Below are 22,572 nucleotides of genomic sequence, written 5' to 3'. Positions count from 1 at the left end.
GAATAGGTTGACTGAACTTGGCCTTTTCTCCTTGGAGCAACGGGGGATGAGAGGTGACCTGATAGAGGTATAAGATGATGAGAGGCATTGATTGGGTGCATAGTCAGAGGCTTTTTCCCAGGGCTGAAATGGCTATCACGAGAGGGCACAGCTTTAAGGTGCGTGGAAGAAGGTACAGAGGAGATGTCAGGGGTAACTTTTTACACGGAGAGTGGTGAGTGCATGGAATAGGCTGCCGGTGATGGTGGAGGCGGATACGATAGGGCCTTTTAAGAGACTCCTGGATAGGTACATGGAGCTAAGAAAAATAGAGGGCTATGGGTAACCCTAGGTAATTTCTAAAGTAAGTACATGTTCAGCACAGCATTGTGGTCTGAAGGGCCTATATTGTGCTGTAGTTTTTCTGTTTCTATGGATGAGAGGGGTATGGTCCAGGCGCAGATTAATGCTTCAGCACAGGCTAGATAGACCAAAGGGAATGTTTCTGTGCTGTAGTGTTTTATGGCTCTAGGTACATTAAATACAGGGCATTTGAAGGATTATTGTTTAATTAATCTGTGTTGCTACTCATGCCTCTAATTCAAGATGATGTCTTGCTACCAGTTTAGAATTTTTTTAATGGTTGGTTAGATCAATATTAGCTTTACAGAATCACTGAAAACATTAAATATTTTGTATCAATGGACAATCTATCATTCTGTTTCCTTCTGGAATGATTTCTGGTGTGGAATAAGGAGGCAGTTCAGTAAACTTTCTTTGAACAGTAGTAAAATTTGAGGAGTTGGCTTATATTGGATGATGCCACATATGCTGAACACTACACTGCTTTATTTTATAAAAGCAGCTATTTTTCATCCTGAATTTCACCAAACCTCCTCTCCTTCACTAGTTACATAGTCTTCAGATCCCCCAGACTGACCCTTTTAAATTCTGTCCTCCCGTACACCCATATATCCTCAAAGTAATTCTGTTCATCTAGACTTTTCTCTCTTCAATATCTCTGTTTTTAATATCCATTTTCTTCTTTACAACATTGACACTTCATAAGGCCTGGTACATTAAAGAATGGCACTGGTCCCTGTCCCCCATATGTGCTTGTGTACAGAAATTGCTGGAGTCTAAATAAAGGCAAGCCTGGTGATAATGGTGACCATAAAGCTGCTGCATTTTGTAGAAGCTCATATAGTTGGTAATGCTCTGCAGGGTAGAATATCTGCCATACATACCTGGTGTGGCCCAAATGTGGCACCTGATACACCAGTATAGTTAATTCTTGTCTGTCCACACAGGAAACAGTTAAACGCTGGCATTGCTAATGTCCACACCCTGAGATAAGAATAAAAGCTCTGCTTTTCTGGTGGCAGCTCAGAGTTCATTTAATAAAACCGTGAGCTACAGAGCAGATAGAAGTCCATCCTTTGTTCTTGTTTCAGAAACCTGGCCATCTAATTAGCCTGTGGTCTTTTGCCTGGAAAGCGTAAGAACAGTTGTTGCCACTGAAAGCACAGAAAGAGAAATCAGAAATAGAATTGTGTCAAAAATCACGCTTTGCAAGAACAGAATCATGGATTAGGTTTCACAATTAATTGAAGTTAATCATTGCTTTTGTGTGGGCACGTGGCCAAGTGGTTAAGGCGTTTGTCTAGTTACCTCAAGGTCGCTAGTTCGAGCCCCAGCTGTGGCAGCGTGTTTGTGTCCTTGAGCAAGGCACTTAATCACACATTGCTCTAGTGTCTGTGCGAGGAGTGGCGCCCCACTCAGACTTCCAATCGGCGCCTTGTAAGGCATGAAAATGCCCGATGCAGGCCTCTCATGGTCTGAGTCGACATTCCCTCCCCTCGTTCCCCTTTGCTATGTAAGTATCTGAAAGGAAGAATTGTCCATGTACTGATTGCTCTCTATGGATGATACAAGAAAGTTTAAGAATATAAGCACAACTATGGACAAGGTGTGAACAGAATATACTTTCCACCGTGCTGTTTACCCACGTAATAGTAAAATCTCCTGCATTAGGATGAGCATGATAGAAACACAAATGTGAAAGTTGATCACATTCAACTTAACTGGATAAGGATGGATCACTGTCTAAAGACAAAGATTGATCTATTTAAAACAGAGAAAGATTTTTTGATATTGATATTTTGGACCAAGTGGGATCAATGTAGGAGGGTGATACTCAGCCAACTGATTACCCATGGTTTTATTGAATGGTGAAGCTGGTACAAATGATAGAATAACCTATTTATTCTGTTGCTTATGTTCTTATGAATGTTGTTTTCTCATGTTCTTAACAGGAGAATGTCCACAAAGTCCTTAATTGCCTTTTTCTGCCTTGCAAATGCTTCCATCCATCCTCATTTCTAAACTTCACCTCACCCAGAGGTTCTCCCACCTCAGAGTTTCAATGCTGAAACTCTGTTGTTTTACACGGGGATGCCTCTGAAACTTTGCGATAAATAAAGCTGATATCTGAAAGTGTGCATTTGCATAGATTATGGAATATAAAATTGTCTCTTGTTTACTATATAGGTGACTGCTGGCTTTTGGCTGCTATTGCTTCACTGACCCTGAACAATGAGGTTCTACGCAGAGTGATACCTGAAGGACAAAACTTTGACTCTGATTATGCAGGAATTTTCCATTTCCGGGTAAGTCAAATGACTTCTACCGTACTTCAAAATTTTATTGTAATGGAGCAGGATGAATTTAAGAATCCTTCTTTACAAGGAGTAAAGAGTTATGTGAAGCTCTGTCTATTCAAAGTGCATGTCAAAATTTGGGTGTACATAATGGGTAAAAGTGCTGGGAATCGTAAGGAAATGGGTGAGAGGGGAAGAAGAAAGGCAGATAAAATATGTTGGGTTTGGGTTGAGAACGGAGACTGGCGATTGGCCGCATCCAACAACCGAAGGGATTTTTAATGTAAAGATGTTAGAACATTGATTCAGTCCAAGATGGTCAGGTGACTTTGTCCTCCATGTGATATTATTCTGTCATCTGCCCCTTTCCTTTACCTGTTTACTTGAATACTTGAAATAGTATACCTGTGTTGTGTATTTACTATTTCAGTAATATTTGAGTAATATTGTAAATATATTGTTTGATTAAGCATTCTTTGCTGAAATTCTTCATGGGTTATATGTTAAATTATATGAATGGCATATGTTATTATGTCACCATATCATAATTGACAGGCATTCCTGACTCCATATTTCTCTTCAATTAGTAGTTTTATATTCTGGAGTTACTAAGCATAACAGTTTGTATCTGTTCTGTTCATCCTGTGATTGTTTTAGACACTGAAATTCTTAAAGCAAAGCTATCTCAGAGTTTTGCTACTCTCAGAGTAGAGTTTTGCTAAAGTAGGTTATAATTAGAGGCCTCACAAGCAAGAGAAACTCTGCGGATGCTGGAAGCCCAGTCCTGATGAAGGGTCTCTGCCCAAAACATCGACTGGTTACTCTTTTCCAAAGATGCTGCCTAGCCTGCTGTGTTCCTCCAGCTTTTTGTGTATAATCAGAGGCCTGATGTTTTTTTAAAATCTGCATTTGTTGAAATTTGGGGTTAATGGAATTGAGGCCAGCTGCAAGTAATCTGTTGATGTTCCGGTGCAGTTCTGGCAGTACGGAGAATGGGTGGATGTGGTGATCGATGACAGGCTGCCCACGAAGAACGATGAGCTGATGTTTGTGCACTCAGCTTCCGGGAATGAGTTCTGGAGTGCTCTGCTGGAGAAAGCTTATTCAAAGTAAGTACTACAAAAATAGCAGTAAGAGAAAATTGCATTTTTACCCATAACTTTTTTTGCTTTGCTTCTACTATTTGAACAACTCGGTTGTTAATTGTATTAACATGGTCATCCCTTTCTTACTCATTAGTTCCACTCATATAGCCTCAGTAGACAGGTTTTCCAGTCTGTCCTACCTGAGTACTGCTATGATATTTTCCCTGAATAATGACACTATCCTCTCCCTTAACCCCTCCTGCTCTATCATGTCTAAAGCAATGAAACCTTTGAACATTGAGCTGCCTGTCCTGCAACCAAGTCTCACTAATGACTTACTGCCTGTTATGCCGCTGGTGTTTAGGGCAGCAGTGAAGGTCCTCCATCACGGTCTGTCCTTGGCCGTTTGGTCTTGGCCTTGGCAGTAGTCAGGGCTTCCATCATTGTACCAGTAGCTTCCTCTTGGTTTTTACAACCGTCAGCCGTGCAAGTCACCGGTGGAAACTCAGGAATACCATCAAACACAGATATAGAAGGATGCTTCGTTGCAGTTTCTATAACTGTTTTGTTTGACCAGTCAGGGTTTTTAGCCCTGAGCTGAACCCCTCAGCCTGAAAGACCAGTGGACCACTCTTAGTCTGGCCTCTCCCCTTTGACCTGTTTGGCATAGGTGGCCCTACCAAGAGCCAAAGCATAAACCCTGACTCCAGCCATCATATCTCTCTGGGTCATTGTGGCATGCAAGCCTCTAAATCACAGCAAGATTGTGGTCCTCTTGGAGATCACTAGTGACTACAGCATCATAATTCCACATGCTGATCCATGTCCTAAGCTCACTTGCCTTTCCTACAATATTCTTTACATTTTACTGTTTTTGTTCTCTCATCAGGCAGAGGCATAGAGTGATAGAGAAGTACTGCACAGAAACAGGCCAATCGGCCCATCTAGTCAGTGCTGAAAGCCATTTGAACTGCCTACTCCCAATGACCTGCATACCTGCATTGGAACATAGCCCTCCATATCCCTACTATCATACACTTGTCTAAACTTCCCTTAAACTATCAAATCAAACTCGCATGGACCACTTGTTCTGGCAGCACGTTCCGTACTGATTAAAGAAGTTTCCGTTCGTGTTCCCCTTAAACTTCTAACCTTTCAACCTTAAGCCAGGACCTCCAGTTGTAATCCCACCCAACTTCAGTGGGGGGGGGAACCTGCTTGCATTTACCCTATCTATACTCCTCATTAATTTGTATACCTTTATTCAATCTCCTCTCAGTCTTCTACGTTCTAAAGAATACAGTCCTATCCTATTCAATTTTTCCTTATAACTCAAGTCCTCCAGACTTGGCAACATCCTCGTAAATTTTCTCTGTCCTGTTTCAACCTTGTTTACACCTTTTCTGTAGGTAAATGGTCAAAACTGCACACAATGTACAGAATTAGGCCTTACCAGCGTTTTATTCAACTTCAACATAACATCTATCTCCTGTACTCAGTGTATTGATTTATGAAAGCCAATGTACCAAAAGCTTTCTTTACAACCCTATCTACCTGTGACACCACTTTCAACAAATTATGTACCTGTATTCCCAGATCTTTGTCCTATCACACTCCTCAGTGCCCTACCATTCACTGTTTAAGACCTACCCTGGTTGGTCCTGCCGAAGTGCAAAACCTCGCACTTGTCTGCATTAAATTCCATCTGCCATTTTTAACCCAATTTTACAACTGATGCAGACCCCTCTGTAGGCCACGATAGCTTTCCTTGCTGTCCACTATACTCCCAATCATGGAGTCATCTGCAAATTTGCTGATCCAGTTAACAACACTATCATCCAGATCATTGGAATAGATGACAAACAACAAAGAACCTGGCACTGATCCGTGCAGCACACCAGAAGACACAGGCCTCCAATCAGAGAGGCAATCCTCTATGACCAGACTCTGGCTTCTCCCACAAAGCTAAATAGAGTTAAAGTGACTTTCCCATATTGGAAGTGTTGCGAGCTGACCATATTGGATTTAAAAAAGTTGAATTGAGCAGTCACAAAGCCAGAAGGTCTTCTGTTTCAAATTTAGATATCTGGTCCAAATTCCTATTTTACCTCAGGGGCCTGAGCTGGAAACCCCAGCAGCTTCCCATGAAGCTGAAACCTGTGGGAGACACGATGAGGCCCAAAAGAGTCATTGTTATCAACTTTTAATCTTTCCTTCAGCAACAAAGAGCCACAAGTGCTCCTCGGGGTCCAATGAAGGAATGTGGACTTCATACTGTTGAATTTTTGCCATCCACTCTGAGAGCTGGAAATCAGAATTGGGTTTAGCATCACTGACATATGTCATCAAATTTGTTGTTTTGCAGCAGCATTACAGTACAATACTATAAATTACAATAAGAAATATATGTTTAAATTCAATAAGTAGTGTAAAAATAGTGAGGTGGTGTTCAAGATGGTGTTCAGAAATATAATGGTGGAGAGTAGAAGATGTTGCTAAAATTTTGAACGTGTGTCTTCAGGCTCCAGAAATGCCTGTTTGCAGACTGATCCACAGCTCCCATCCCTAGCCACCACCACCAGTGCCAAGTCTGAATTTTTTTTTTCTACCATTTCTCACCGGATTTCATTTCCTTAATAACGAATTTGTTTCTATTGCTGGATTGAGTCTTGCAAGTGAAATACTGTCTTAATTATTCAATTGGCAGAGAAGAAGAGATGGACCAGATCAGTTATGATCATGTCAAACGGTGGGACAGGATTGTGGGCTGAGGAACCTATTCCTGCACCAATTTTCTTGTTGTCTTGTGTTCTCACGAAGGATTAATTGTTATATTCATTTTCCAGGTTAAATGGGTCCTACGAAGCACTGTCCGGAGGATCCACAACTGAGGGGTTTGAGGATTTTACAGGAGGAATTTCAGAGTGGTATGAACTAAATAAAGCACCAAGCAATCTCTTTAAGATCATACAAAAGGCATTAAGAAATGGGTCACTACTTGGCTGTTCTATTAATGTGAGTATCATCTTAATCCAGAGCTCATCATCCTTGGTTTACATTTTGGTTTCAAGTTTTTGCTAACTCCATAAAACCATAAGATATAAGAGCAGAATTAAGACCCTTGGCCCATCGAGTCTACTTCGCATTTCCATCGTGGCTGATTTATTGACCCTCCGTAACCCCATTCTTCTGCCTTCTCCCTGTAACCTGACACTCTTACTAATCAACAAGCTAGCAACCTCTGCTTTAAATATACTGAATGACTTGGCCTCTACAGCCGTCTGTGGCAATGAATTCCACAGACTCACCGACCTTTGGCTGAAGAATTCCTCCTCCTCTCTGTGGTTGGAGGTGGAAGAGGGCTTACAGGGCTGCTTTGACAATATTCACGGATTCATCTTCGAATCTGAATGAATATGTCACATTTGTCACAGACCTCACCAAGACCCGTGTGGATGAGTGTGTGCCTTCAAGAACATACTGGACATAACCAAACCAAAAGCATTGACTAAACAGGAGATTCATAGTCTGCTGAGAGCTAGATCTGTGGCATTCAAGACTGGTGATCCAGAACTATATGTGAAGTCCACTTTAACGGTAAAAAAAATCAATTCCCATTGAGGTTAGAGATGGAATCAGATGCACGTCAGCTGTGGCAGGGTTTTCAGACTATTACGTCCTACAAAGTGAAACCTAATCGCTGTGATGCTTTACTCCCAGATGAGCTCATCACCACCTAATCACACTTTGAAAGGGAGAAAAGAACTATACTTGTGTCAATCCCTGCAGCATCTGGTGACCCTGTGAAAACGATCTTGGATGACAACGTCAGAACATTCTTCGAGTCGCTGAACCCTCATAGTGTATCAGGCCCTGATGGTGTCTCTGGTAGGGCTCTGAAAATCTGTGCCAACCAACTGGTGGGAGTGTTCAAGCACATCTTCAGTCTCACTGCTGCAGTTGGAGGTTCCTATTTGCTTCAAAGGGACGACAGTCGTACCATTGCCCAAGAAGAGCAGTGTGAATTTCCTCAATGACTATCACTCAGTTCACTCATATCTACAGTGATGACGTGCTTTGAGACGTTAATCATGGCTAGGATTATCTCCTGCCCAAGCAAGGACCTGGACACACTGCAATTTGGCTTTTGCTACAATATGTCTACAGTAGATGCAATCGTGTGTGTGTGTGTCTGTGTCTGTGTGTCCGTCCATCCATCCGTCGTGGTCGACCATGGGTACCGTGCCTCTGGTAGTCACTGGTTTGTCAAGCAGCGTCGACTGTGCCTATTGAGGCCGATCCTGGAATGGCAGGCTTTGCCACAGTTGCTGCATGTGTAGGGCATCATGGAATTGTTGTCCGCTGTGCTCTCCATTTAGCTCTCCGCTCCTCAAACTGACTCAGGATCACTCTTTCGCCTTGCTCTAGGTGTTGCTGAAGAGTGCCTCGCCATTTGTTGAGGTCATCTGCTGTATCCTCCCAGCACTCTGTGTTGATTTTTAAGGCTTTCATGTTGCGCTTGCAGAGGTCCTTGAAGCGAAGCTGGGGTCTACCAAAGTTCCTCTTGCCTGTTGCTAGTTCTTCGTAGAGGATGGCCTTTGGCAGTCTGCCATCCGTCATGCGATGGATGTGGCCCAGCCAGCGCAGTCTGCCTGGTCTTAAAAGCGTGAACATTGTGGGAAGTCCAACGCAAGAGAGGACCTCTGAGTTTGGGACTTTGTCTCTCCAGGTGATGCCGAGGATGTGGCGAAGGCTGCACAGGTGAAAACTATTGAGTTTTCTTCTCCTGCTTGGAGTAGATGGTCCAAGTCTCGCTACCATACAGGAGGATGCTGATAATGCCTGCATTATACACAGCAGTCTTAGTCTTTGTAGCGAGTTTCGGATTCTCCCAGACCTGCGAGGAGAGTTGAGCAAGGATTGATGCTGCTTTGCTGAAACGCCTATTGATTTCAGCATCGAGGGAGAGTGTGTCGCTAATGGCCGACCCCAAGTATGTGAACTTGAGGACCACTTCTAGATCGTAATTGTCAATGGTAGTGACTGGTGTCTCCACTGTGTTCTGGGCAAGGACATTCGTTTTCTTTAGGCTGATGGTAAGCCCAAAGTCCTTGCATGCCTTAGAGAAGCGGTCCATGAGAGCTTGTAGTTGCTGTTTGGTGTGCGAGGTTATAGCAGCGTCATTGGCAAAGAGCATGTCACATATTAAGATCTTTCGCACCTTTGTTCTTGCTTTCAGGCGTGCAGGGTTGAACAGCCACCCATCAGACCTGGTGTGCATGTAGATGCCTTCTGTTGACGTCCCAAACGCGTGCTTCAATGGCAGAGAGAAGAAGATGCCGAATAATGTTGGGGCCAACACGCATCCTAGCTTGACTCCATTATGAATAGCGAAGGGTTCTGATGAGCTGCCATCATACTGAACAGTAGCCCTTATGTCGTCATGGAATGACTTGATGATGCTTTGGAGTTTCGGGGGACAGCCGATCTTGAGGAGAATCTGAAAGAGCCCATCCCTGCTGACAAAGTCGAATGCCTTGGTCAAGTCGATGAAAGTGACATAGAGGGGTTTCTGTTGTTCCCTGCACTTCTCCTGGAGTTGACGGAGTGAGAAAATCATGTCGATAGTTGACCTCCTTGCGCATAAACTACATTGGGACTCAGGGTAGACCTGTTCTGCTAGAGTTTGTAGATGTGCCAGAGTTACATGAGCAAAGACTTTGCTGACAATACTCAGGAGGGAGATACCCCTGTGGTTGTTGCAGTCGCTGCTATCACCTTTGTTCTTGTACAAGGTGACGATTTTGGAGTCGCGCATGTCCTGTGGTACGGCTCCTTCCTTCTGGCACTGACGGAGGACCTCGTGTACGGGTTAGAGCGTCGTACTGGACTGACCAATGCAAAGACAAAAGTACCACAAAAACACTAACACACGTAATTCTTTTTCAAACCTTTATTCTTTACTCATAGGGGGAAGTTACAGACTGATCTCCCAAAAGAGCTAGTCCAGACACTGCCCCCGAATTACACAATTCTCCACAATTTATAACATTGATCAGGTAGCAGGAAATCTTATGATTACAAATTTAGATAATATTAGAATCATTTCAATCGCATGCTAAGATACAATTAGATGTAGAGCTACTCGGACTTGATGTTTCAATCCCTATGGTAAGTTGGCACTCTCGATGTTGGCAGTGGGTTTGGAGTGGTGACTAGGAGGGAGGGTAGGTACGTCATCAGGGTCATCAGTTGGGCACCCTCCTTCTTTGACGTTTCGTTGATAAGCCCACGACATCTCCAGTGGGCTCAACGGTGCTACCTGGCGTCCCAGATACACCCCCCTCAGTTCCATACCCTCCTGTCTTCATCTTGCAGCCCAGTTGTTGTCTTTCCTTTTAATCCAAATCCAGTTGCTACTTTCTTCTGCTGCATTTGACAAGGACTTGATTGCTTGTTGGAGGGAGTGACCTCTCACCCCCATCTTCTTCAATAGACTGGTCGTAGATGTAGCAACGAATCCCCTGCATCCCACTTCTACAGGGAACATCTTGGTCTTCCAGCCATTCTGGGCAGCTTCAGTTGCCAGTTCAGAGTACTTGGTCTTTTTCCTCTCATAAGCTTCTTCAACACCATCTTCCCATGGTACTGTCAATTCCACAACGTATGCCAGCTTGGCTGTTATGGACCACAGGACCATGTCTGGCCAGAGTGTTGTAGCTACAATGTCTGGGGGAAACACAAGCTTTTTTTACCAAGTCCACGTCCATTTTCCAATCCCGAGCAACCTGCAGAATGCTTACATCTTTTGATGTTATATGGTGCTTTGGAGGTTGGCCTGCTGGTACAAATCGTGTAATGTGGACATTTCCTACCGATGTTTGTGGGAGAGCATTTGTGATGATTCACCTTTGTTCAAAGATTGATGCCAGCTGTCTGAGAACTTGGTTATACCGCCAAGTGTGTAAAATAATCATTGGTCAGTTAGTTATAATTATTTTAAACCAAAGCTAGCCCATCAGTTCCTCATTCAGACACCTTCCCCTTTTCCCCCAGAATATTCTAGCCCTTACACTATACTTCCCATACTTAGCTATACCTTGAGATGCTTCTGCAAGATCAGATAGTTCCTTATTTGAGCCTTTGCCAATCTTTAGAGAACAATGACTAGTACGTCACCGGCTGCTGGGTAAAGCTTCTTTTTGATTGTCCAAAACAGTAAGCTAAGGCGCCCACAAGGTGATTGATCGTTACTTAATCATTGTTCTTAGTCTATACCCCTATTTACCTACCCCTTCACCCCATCAGGAGGAGTGAGCTCTTGCAGTGTTTGATGAGGTCTGGAGGAACCCCATCATTGCCAGGAGCTTTCCCTGGGGCCAGGCTGTTAGTTGCCTTGCTGAGGTCCTCAATGGTTGGTTCAGAGTCAAGTTCATCCATGTCTGGTAGACAATCGATGGCATCAATGGCTAAGCTAACAACATCATTTTCCCTCGAGTAGAGCTCAGAGTAGTGTTCTACCCAGTGTTCCATCTGCTTGATTTTATCGGTGATTATTTCACCGCTGCTATTTATTGACTAAAGCTCAGCATTCAACGCAATCATACTCTCGGTTATAATCAATAAGCTCCAAAATCTGGGTCTGTACCTCCTCCCTCTACAACTAGATCCTTGACTTCACTGGGAGACCACAGTCAATGCAGATTGGAAATAACTTCTCATCCTCGCTGACAATCAACACTGGCACACCTCAAGGATGTCTGACTCGCTCTACATCCATGATTGTGAGGCTAAGCACAGCTCGTGCCATCTATAAGTTTGCCGATGACACAACTATTGCTGGCAGAATTTCAGCAACAGAGACAAATCCTAATGAGAAGCTTTTCAAAATCTACCTTGTAGAAAAGATAGACTCACTGTTTTATAATGTGGTGCTACCTACTTAAGCTGTATTGCCATTCAAACTATTTGAAGACCTTTGAACTTGGTTAGAGTTTTAAACTTTCTGATTGAGCACACAGTCACATAGTGGTGGGAAGCTGTGGAGAAGAGTAATTGTATATGAACATAGAACCATACAGCATAGTACAGACTCTTTGCCCCTCGATGTTGTGCTGATCTCTTAACCAACTCTGACATGTCTAACACTTACCTCTCATAGTCCTCCATTTTTCTTTCGTCCATGTCCCAATTTAAGAGTCTCTTCAATGTCCCTAACGTACCTACCTCTATCATGCATCCACCACTCTGTATTTTTAAAAAAAATCCTTCCTCAGACCAAGTACTTTGCTCCACCCACTTTAAAATGATGACCTCTTGTATCAGCCATTTCTGTGCTGAGGGAAAAAGGCATTCTTATCTACGCCTCTTATCATCCTACACCTCTGTCAAGTCACTTCTCATCCTCCTTCTCCCCAAAGAGAAAAGCCCTAGCTCGCTCAACTTTTCCTCATAAGACACACTCTCTGATCCAGGCAGCATCCTGGTAAATCTCCTCTGCACCCTCTCTAAAACTTCCACATCCTTATTATAATGAGGCAATCAAAACTTAACACAGTACTCCAAATGTGATCTAACCAGAGTTTTATACACCTGGAACTCAATTCCCTGACTAGTGAAGGCCAAAGCACCATGAGCCATCTTAACTACTTTATCAATTTGTGCTACAACTTTGAGGCATATATAGGCGTGGACCTCAAGATCCCTCTGTTCCTCCATACTGATAAGAATCCTACCATTAATCTGTACTTGCCTTCAAGTTTGAGCTGCCAAAGTTAATTACTTAACACTTTTCCAGGTTGAACTCCATCTGACACTTCTCAGCCCAGCCTTGCATCCTATCAATGTCCCATTGTAACCTACAACCATCTACACTGCCATATCATCTGCAGACTTACTAATCCATTCTTTCACTTTTTCATCCAAGTCATTTATAAGCATCACAAAAGCAGGGACCCCTGCAGAAAATTACTGGTCACCGACCTCCAGCCAGAATACACTGCTTCTACAACCACCCTCTGCCTTCCATGGGCAAGCCAACTCTGAATCCACGTACCCAAGTTTCTCCGGATTCCATACCTTCTAACTTTCTGAATGCCTTACTAAAATCCATGTGCACCACATCCACTGCTCTATCTTCATCAATATGTTTTGTCACTTCCTTAAAGAATTCAATCAGATTAGTGAGGCATGGCCACCGTCATAAAGCCATGTTGAGTATTCCTAATTAGGCTGTTTCTCCAAATGTTCGTGTCTGTAAGGACCCTCTCCAATATTTTGCCCTCCACTACTACAGCTCTATAAATCCCAGGGTTATCCCTGTTACCTTTCTTGAACAAAGGAATAACATTTACCACTCCCCAGTGTTCTGATATTACTTCTATGGCCCACTCATGGTGCTCTGTAGTACTACTCATAGAAAAATAAAGTAGCACAAGATATCGTGCATTACATAACTAATAAATTCAATTAACTGACTTGTGTGATGAATGTATGTTGATTAATAAATGCTGACTTATTTGAATATTTACTTTATGCATTAGATCACAAGCTCAGCAGAAACGGAGGCAATTACTTCGCAGCAGCTGGTCAAAGGACATGCTTACTCTGTAACCGGAGCAGAAACAGTAAGTCTGAAACCAAGTGTTTTATTAACTTGTACTCCTAATTCTAAATCAGTGTTTCCTCATCATTCTTTTCCTCATCGTTCACCATTTCTTTGCAGTTTCCCTGGGAGTCACTCTTTTGTCCCCCTCTCCCTTTAAACAGTTGAGTCGTGCTGATTGAAACAAGTGGTTACACAAGTACAGCGAGCCTATGGCATTCTATTTGTTGCCAAAACAATTAAGCACAGCTGTCCCTGCAAACTCTCTGATCTATCTGGCACTTTTGCTCATACAGTCCTTTCAAATTCCTCTCTCCAGGAAAAACCTTTATGGTGCTGCATCATATCGTTGGGTCCACCTGTCACAAACTTGAATGTACTTGTTGCTTGATCTGGCTCGACCACATTCTGGGGCTACCCTGGAATGACGGTGCAGCTGCCTCATCTGTGCTAAATACATTTCCTCTGGCACTGACACCCTGACTTTGTCAACAGCCTTTCATTTAGTACCACCCTAGAGCAAGTAAGAAGATTGTGGAATGAAGTTTCATTTTAAAGGTTTAAGTATAAATTCCAGACTAATAGTCTGGTCTGGTCTTGAAAACATCCTTGTGAATCTTTTCTGCACCCTCTCCATGTTAACTCTTTCTGTATGATGACCATAACTGCACACAATATTCCAAGTGCAGTCTCACCAACATCTTGTACTGGTGTAATGTGATGTCCCAACACTTGTAACCAATAGCCTGTCCTAGGAAGACCTGGTGATTGACCCATAACCCTTCTCCTTGACAGTGACACTCTGCCTGATTATCCAAGGTCGTCTGGACCAGTGTTCTGAAAGAGGTATCTGAAGAGATTGTGGAGGCATTGATTATGATCCTTCGGGAATCACTGGATTCTGGCATAGTTCCAGAGGACTGGAAAATTGCAAATGTCACTCCACTCTAAGTATGGAGGGAGGAAGAAGAAAATAAATTGTACCACAGTTAGCTTGATAGTGGTTGAGAAGATGTTGGAGTCGGTTGTTAAGGATGAGATCTCAGAGTAGGTGGAGGCAAATGATAAAGTAGGCCAAAGGAGGTCACGGTTTCCTAAAAGGAAAATATTGCGTAACAAATCTATCGGAATTCTTTGAGGAAATAAGCAGGACAGACAAAGGAGAATCGGTGGATATTGTGTACTTGGATTTTCAAAAGGCTTTTGACAAAGTGCTGCACATGACTGCTTAGCCAGGTAAGAACCCTGACAGTACAGGAAAGATTCTTGCATGGATGGAGCAGTGGCTGATCAGCAGGAGGCAAACAGTGGGAATAAAGGGAGTCGTTTCTGACTAGCTGCCAGTGACTAGTAGTGTTTCAAAGGGGTCGGTGTTGGGACTAATTCTCTTTATGTTGTATAACAATGATTTTGAATATGGAATTGATGGCTGTGGCCGAGTTTGCATATGATACAAAGGTAGGTGGAGGGGCAGGTAGTGTTCAGAAAGCAGGTAGGCTGCAGAAGGATTTAGACAGATTAGAAGAATGGGCAAAGAAGCGGCAGATGGAATACAGTGTAGGGAAATGCATCGTCATGGACTTTAGTAGAAGGAACAAAAATGCCATGGACTATTTTCTAAATGGGGAGAAAATTCAAGAATCTGAGTTGAAAAGGGACTTTTCATGCAGGATTCCCTAAAGATTAACTTGCAGGTTGAGTCAGTGGTGAAGAGGGTAAATACAATGTTAGCATTCATTTTGAGAGGACTAGAATATAAAAGCAAGGATTTAGAGCTGAGGCTTTATAAGGGACTAGTGAGGCTTCACTTTGGAGTATTGTGAGCAGTTTTGGGCCCAAAATCTAAGAATAAACATGCTGGCTTTGGAGAGTGTTCAAAAATGATTCTGGGAATGAAAGGCTTATCATATGAGGAGTGTTTGATAGCTCTGGGCCTGTACTCACTGGAATGTAGAAGAATGAGGGGAGGATCTCATTGAATCCAATCGACTATTGGAAAGGCCTAGATAGTGGATGTGAGAGTACGCTTCCTATAGTAGGGAAGTCTATGACCAAATGGCACAACCTCATAATAGGGGGACACCCATTTGGAACACAGATGAGGAGAAATTTCTTTAGTCAGTAGGTGGTGAATCTGTGGAAATTTCTTCTACTTTTGTCTAATCCATTGCAAATTTTGTTCAATCACACCTCTACCTAAAATCTATGATTTGCTTCCCAGTTAAATAGCACCTATATTTTAAACTTTTTTTTTCATATTTCTTAACTGACATGCCCTTCCCAATTCCCAAAAGATCTTCCTACTTTGTGTTCTCTGTTTTCTTACTTTAAGGGATACATAAAAGTTTCCTCTTTGTACAAGTTTTGGATGAATATTGTAACATCTGCTTTGTCCATGCCAAGTTTTATCTGCTGAAATTGAAGCACCTTGAGGCAATTTCCTATATTAAAGATAACTTATGAATCCAGATTTTTGCTGTAGATGCACTGAAGAACTGTTGTCTTAGTCATGAATAATGTAGAAACAAATTGAGGATGTAGTTTCAATCCTGTAGGTGAACTATCAAGGTGATCAGGAGAAATTGATCCGAGTCAGGAATCCTTGGGGTCAAGTAGAGTGGACTGGAAGCTGGTCTGACAAGTAGGTTATTTTGTGTAATTTTTATGTTGATGGTTATCAAATGTTTATGATCCTTAATACATTCTTTTGAATTCTGTTGACCTATGTTAATAGATAGTTATTTATGTAACAAGCCAAGTCCTCTCTTCCCAAAAGCAGTGAGGTCATGAGGCATTCAACCACAAGTGAGCAGGGCAATGTACCTGCCTCTGATTAGTTATCAAGAGGAGCTTTGGCATCCTGGAGTGAATATTACTGTGCTGACATTCAAGTGGGAATTCTGGACAATGTAATCTTCACAGCCCTCCATGGCCGACAATTCCAGAGATTCATCACATTTATGTCAAATATAAGTGGATGACTAATTGTTAGTATTAACAGTGCATCACTTTTGAAAAAAACAAACTCCTTACATTTAATTTGCAATAATTACAATGCAGCTCCTGGGTCCCATGCATAAGGGATTTGCTATGGAAACAAATAAGACAATCTCTTCAACTGATGTTTATAAAATATCAAACAATATATTTCACAGTTAAAGATCATCAAGTCTTGCCAATTGGGTGTAGGACCTCTGTACCATTGTAATTACACAGGGAAAATGATAAATGTTCATGTTAAGCAGCCCTCACTGAAATTGATCATTTTTGACTTGGAAATTTCGATTAACAGACTGTTCTCGGTAATGGAATCTTTACATAACCTGGGGACTGATTGTAGTTTTAAACTGCATGCATAATGACGATGTAGATTACATTCAAAACCTCCTAGTGAACAGCTGCAAACTTGTTCTTTTTTTTGCTTTGTCTTATCCTTTCTCCTGTTTCTCTCAGGTGCAAACTGTGAATCTGCTTTTGATAAATGACATTAACAACAAATTTTTTTAAGCCATTTTTGAAATTCCAGTTACAGCTTGCAACCAAACTAAAGTCTGAATCTCATCCTTAAAAGGAACCAAGTGCATTACTGAGAGTACTCCAACATTGGTTATGTTGTTCCCAAGTGTTTCAAATATTATGTGTATATCTAGATAATTTTGAGCTCTCATGAGAAAAGATGATGTTTATGCTCATGTGCCATTCCTGTAAACAGCGACGGCATAATTACCTTTTATATTTTTCATCTAATGCCAGTGCACCAGAGTGGAGTTGTATCCCTGATGAAGAAAGAAAGAGCCTTCGTGACCGATCAGAGAATGGAGAATTCTGGTAAAGATGAATTTCTTCCTCTGGCTGCCTTGATTTTATAACTAGATTAATGGCAAGCAAAGCAAACTGGTAGCTGGATGTGTAAAGGAAGTATTCAACATGAAAACTTGAGGAGATAGAAGTAAAGCTGAATTTAAGAGGGAGCAGCATAACACACATGTATCAATATCCAATGCAATAAAGGGAATTACAGTGGCAGGAGAGAGCAGTTTGCCCTGGTGGATTGGAGGAGGACCCTGGCATAGCAGAGATGGCCAAGGTTTCTGGGAGTAGTTCACAAGGCACAGGATAGTTATGTCCCACAGAGGAAGAAGTTCTCAAATGGCAGGGGTAGGCAACTGTGGCTGACAAGGGAAGTTAAGGACTGCATAAAAGCCAAGAAAAGGGCATATAAGATGGCAAAAGTGAGTGGGAAGTTGGATGATTGGGAAGCTTTTAGAATCCAACAAAAGGCAACTGAAAAAACTACAAGAATGGAAAAGATGAAATATAAGGGCAGACTAGCCAATAATATAAAGCAGGATACCAATCTTTTTAGTTATATAAAACATAAAAGGGAGGTGAGAGTTGATATTGGACCACAGGAAAATGATACTGATGAGATAGTAATGGAGGACAAAGAAATGGCAGATGAACTTCATGGGTGCTTTGCATCTGTCTTCACTGTGGAAGACACTAGCAGTGTGCCAGAGGTCTGAGAGTGTCAGAGAGCAGGAGTGAGTGTCATTGCTATTACAAAGGAAAAAGTGCTAGGCAAACTCAAAGGTCTTAAGGTGGATAAGTCACCTGGACCAGATGGACTAGATCCCAGATTCCTGAGAGAGGTTGCTGAAGAGATAACAGATGCATTGGTCATGATCTTTCAAGAATCACTTGATTCTGGCATGGTCCCGGAGGACTGGAAGATTGCAGATGTTACTCCACTCTTTAAGAAGGGAGGAGGGCAAAATAAATTATTGGCCAGTTAGCTTAACCTCAGTGGTTGGAAAAATGTTGGAGTCTATTATTAAAGGTGAGGTTTTAGGGTACTTGGAGACTAATGATGAAATAAGACAAAGTCAGCATGGTTTCTGTAAAGGGAAATCTTGCCTGACAAATCTGTTCTTTGAGAAAATAACAAGCAGAGTGGACAAAGGAGAGGCAGTGGATGTTATTTACTTGGAGTTTCTGAAGGCATTTGATTAGGTGCCACACATGAGGCTGCTTAACAAGATAAAATCCTATGACGTTGCAGGAAAGATACTGGCATGGATAGCGGAATGGCTGACAGGCCGGAGGCAGCGAGTGGGAATAAAAGGCAGACATCCCACCTCTCCCGGAAGTTCCGGGAGTCTGCCGCAAATTGATGGTGCTACCTCCCAGAAATGAGTTTTTGCAGGGTGAGATGTCTGAAAAGGGGCCTTTTCTATTTGGCTGCTGGCAACTAGAGGTGTTCCTCAGGGGTCAGTATTGGGACCGCTACTTTTCACGTTGTTTGTCAGTGATTTAGGTAATGGAATTGATGGCTTTGTGGCAAAGTTTGCGGATTATATGAAGACAGGTGGAGGGATAGGTAGGCTAAGGAAGCAATGTGTTTGCAGCAGGACCTAGACAAACTAGAAGAATGGGCAAAAAAGTGGCAGATGAAATACAGTGTTGGGAAATGTATGATAATGCATTTTGGTAAAAGGAACAATAGTGCAGACTATTATCTAAATGGGGAGAAAGTTCAAATATCAGAGGTGCAGAGGGACTTTGGAGTCCTTGTGCAAGACTCTCAGAAAGTTAATTTACAGGTTGAGTCTGTGGTAAAGAAGGCAAATGTAATGTTGGCATTTATTTCAAGGGGAATAGAATATAAAAGCAAGGAGATAATGCTGAGCCTTTTTATATAAAAAAAAAATCTAGACAGGCTGCATTTGGAATATTGTCAACAGTTTTGGGCCCCATATCTCAGAAAGTATGTGTTGTCATTGGAGAGAGTCCATAGGAGGTTCACGAGGATGGTTCTGGGAATGGAGGGGTTAACATATGAGGTGTGTTTGGCAGCTTTCAGCCTGTACTCTCTGGAATTTAGAAGAATGTGTGAGGATCTCATTGAAATGTAGTGAATGTTGAAAGGTCTAGCTAGGACGGATGTGTAGAGGATGTTCTCTATGGTGAGGGTATCCAGAACTAGAGGGCAGAGCCTCAAAATTGAGGGGCCACCCTTTAGAACAGAGGTAAGGAGGATTTTTTTTAGCCAGAGAGTAGTAACTCTATATAGCTATATTACTTTATGATTGTAGTCTTGATAATTGCTGTGAACGTGGTTGGAATTGGTGAGGCTAGTACTCGGGATGCTGAATCAAGAAACCATGAGTAAAAGCTTAGTTATCTGGCAAATAGGAACATTGCGGTAACTGATCCTGAAGGGATGGCAGCTGGTGAATCATGGAGGCAATACTGGATTACAAATAAGCTGGATTATCTGGGACCCATGAAATCCAGCATGTGAGTTTTTACAGTTTAAGATTAAATGTGAGTGCTATCAAGCTCTGATCCAAAGAAACCTTTTTAAGAAGCATGTGAAAGGGTTTGGAATTGAAATCTTGGCTTCCACGTTGATGTATTAGCTGGAAAAAAGCTGCAGATGATGGAGAAATGAAAGAAAAACAGAAAATGATGAAAGAATTCTGCTTTTTAGGTGGCTTCCTTTGCTTTGGGTCGAGGAATTTTCATTACAACTGACTAGTCCCACCCAGCAGTTTAAGGCACATTGGATCCAACTCAAACTGGCTAAATAGATCCAAAATTGGATTGGTGAAAGGGGGCAGAAGATGTTTCTCTGTTTGGGAGTCTGCAACCAATTGTATAGGGACCGGTGCTGGGACCCTTGTTTGTGATTTTTTTTAAAATTGCCAACTTGGATCGAAATGTATAATTAAGTTTTGTAGTTGTAATATTTATAATCTGAAATTATTATAACTAAGGCTCTGGGTGAAATGAAAGTTGCTGTTGGTGTGATTAGCAGGAAAGGTTACCTAAGGCTGCAGAAAGGAGTAGCTGAGATGAAAAGTTGAGTGGAATGTGGGCAGATGGAATTTATTCCCAACAGGTGCGATGTGAAGTAAAATAGAAATAGATTATATACAGTAAATAGTAAGGACACTAAGTAATAGCGACTAACAGAGGGACCTTTGGTTCAGGTTCATATTTCTTTGAAAGTGGACTCTTGGGTAGATAGAGTGGAGATGAAAGACAATTGCTTTCATAGGTTGGGCCATAAAGTATAAAAGTTAGGAGGTTAAAACACCGGTTAGGCCGTTCTAGTTCTGCTTGCCACATTATCAGAAGGATGTGGTTTGTACTGGAGAGTGTGCAGAACAGATTCACCAAGATGATGCCTGGACATCAATTATGAAAAGAAGTTGGTTAGGGTGGGCTTGTTTTCTGTTGATCCAAGGAGACTCTCCTTGAGGGGTATCAGATTGAGAGGTGTAGAATCCCAGAATCTGTTTTCCTATAGTTAGGGCATGAAAAATAAAAGGGCATTGGCTCAAAGTGAAAGGAAGGAGTTATAAATGGGATTTGATAACGATGTCTTTTGTACAGAGAGTTTATATTCAAAGTGAAAGGAAGGAGTTGTAAATGGGATTTGATAACGATGTCTTTTGTACAGAGGGTTGATATTTGGAGTTTGCTGCTGCTGATGGAATCGGATGAAATCACTATCTTAATAGAAATTTAGACAGGCACTCAGGTAGGCCAGGAATAAAATGAAACAGATCTAATGTGAGTAGATGAGTTAATGTCATGGATTTGTATTGTACAGAATGCCCTCTGGCCCAATGTGTCCATGCCAAATGAGATGTACATTCAGTGGCCACTTTATTAGGTACACCTGTACACCTGCTTGTTAATGAAAACATCTAATCAACCAGTCATGTGCCAGCAACTCGATGCATGCAGACATGGTCAAGAGGTTCAGTTGTTGTTCAAACCAAACATCAGCATGGGGAAGAAATGTGATATAGGTGACTTTGACGACTGCACAGGATCGAAAGAAGCTTCAGAAAGTTATAAAATTAGCTCCATCTTGGGTACTAGCGAAAACATTCTTCAGGGAGTGGTGTCTCAGAAAGGCGGCGTCCATTATTAAGGATCCCCATCATCCAAGACGTGCCCTGTTCTCATTGTTACCGTCAGGAAGGAGGTGCAGAAGCCTGAAGGCACACACTCAGCAATTGGGAACAGCTTCTTCCCCGCTGCTGTATGATTCCCAAATGGACATTGAACCTTTGAAAACTACCTCACTTTATTTTTACGTTATTTCTGTTTTTGCATTATTTTTAATTTAATTATTTAGCATGCATATAGATACTTACTGTAATTGACAGTTAAGTTAGCAAATTTCACGACATATATTAAACCAGCGATATTAAACCTGATTCTGAACAAGCACCAGAATAAATGGATGAAATTACAATTCCTATGCAGTAATTAATGTACACCAGTCTGTCCAGCTTGTTTAATGCATAAGAAACAAATCCATTCATAAATGTCTGCAATTCTTTGACAAGGTGAGGATTTTGTCCTGAGAGTGTTTCAATTTTATTTTGTTACATCTCCACATTCCAGGATGGCATTTTCTGAATTTCTAAGGAATTTCTCTCGAGTGGAAATCTGCAATCTTACCCCTGACACACTTGCCAGCGATGAAGTTCATAAATGGAGCATGGTTGTTCACAATGGGTCCTGGAGAACTGGATCTTCTGCAGGGGGATGTCGAAACTACCCAAGTATAAAATTACAATTTTCCTCATCATTGCGATTGTCTTGTAGAACCATTGTATTCCTTGGTAACACTGTCCTGGAAACAAACTGTTGGAAAGATTTCTGGTCTGCTAAAATGTTCTCTTTACTTCAGCCAGAGATAACTTAATGACAAGAAAACATTTTTTGGTGTGGTTTCTGTTTCAAGACTCAGTCTATTATGGATTTTTTTTAGTTTGCTTTATTAAGTGCTTATCCCATTTTCTCATTAGTAAGATATTACTTTTATTCTGTCATTACTTAGATTTTTTGAGCATTAAAATTGGCCCTTTTAAATCAGGCTTATTACCATATCATTTTAAATCTATTTTTTGGCCCAGCTGGTCAACACCAACCAAGATTCCCATCCAAGCAACACGTGCCTGCATTTGGCCCATATCTCTATAGATCTTTCTTTATCATGTACCTGTCCAAATACCTTTTAAATGTTATTAATGTACCTATCACAACCACTTCCACTAGCAGCTTACTCTAAATACTGGTCACTGTCAGGGTGAAAATGTTGCCCCTCAGGTTCCTATTAAATGTCTCCACTCTCACTTTAACATCAAATTATTCCTGTTCTCCACATGGCTTCGACTAAAGGCACCTGTTAACCATTTAAGATTGTTGTCTTATGCAG

The 22,572-nt window shown here is 41.8% G+C and overlaps 1 protein-coding gene across 1 annotated transcript in view; it reads left to right on the top strand.

Annotated features, from left to right (window-relative positions):
• The window catches only part of LOC140201206 (calpain-2 catalytic subunit-like), a 112,917-nt gene that overhangs the window by 48,107 nt on the left and 42,238 nt on the right, over positions 1-22,572 (top strand). Inside the window, exons 3-9 of the mRNA XM_072264933.1 lie at positions 2,530-2,648; positions 3,615-3,748; positions 6,571-6,739; positions 13,267-13,350; positions 15,884-15,969; positions 17,082-17,156; positions 21,756-21,916. Coding sequence (XP_072121034.1) covers positions 2,530-2,648; positions 3,615-3,748; positions 6,571-6,739; positions 13,267-13,350; positions 15,884-15,969; positions 17,082-17,156; positions 21,756-21,916 — 828 coding nt within the window. The remainder of the gene's footprint in view (positions 1-2,529; positions 2,649-3,614; positions 3,749-6,570; positions 6,740-13,266; positions 13,351-15,883; positions 15,970-17,081; positions 17,157-21,755; positions 21,917-22,572) is intronic.

The sequence above is a fragment of the Mobula birostris genome, chromosome 8 (assembly GCF_030028105.1).
Source record: "Mobula birostris isolate sMobBir1 chromosome 8, sMobBir1.hap1, whole genome shotgun sequence".
In the NCBI taxonomy this organism is placed as follows: domain Eukaryota; kingdom Metazoa; phylum Chordata; class Chondrichthyes; order Myliobatiformes; family Myliobatidae; genus Mobula; species Mobula birostris.
This window is presented reverse-complemented; position numbering and strand designations above follow the sequence as displayed.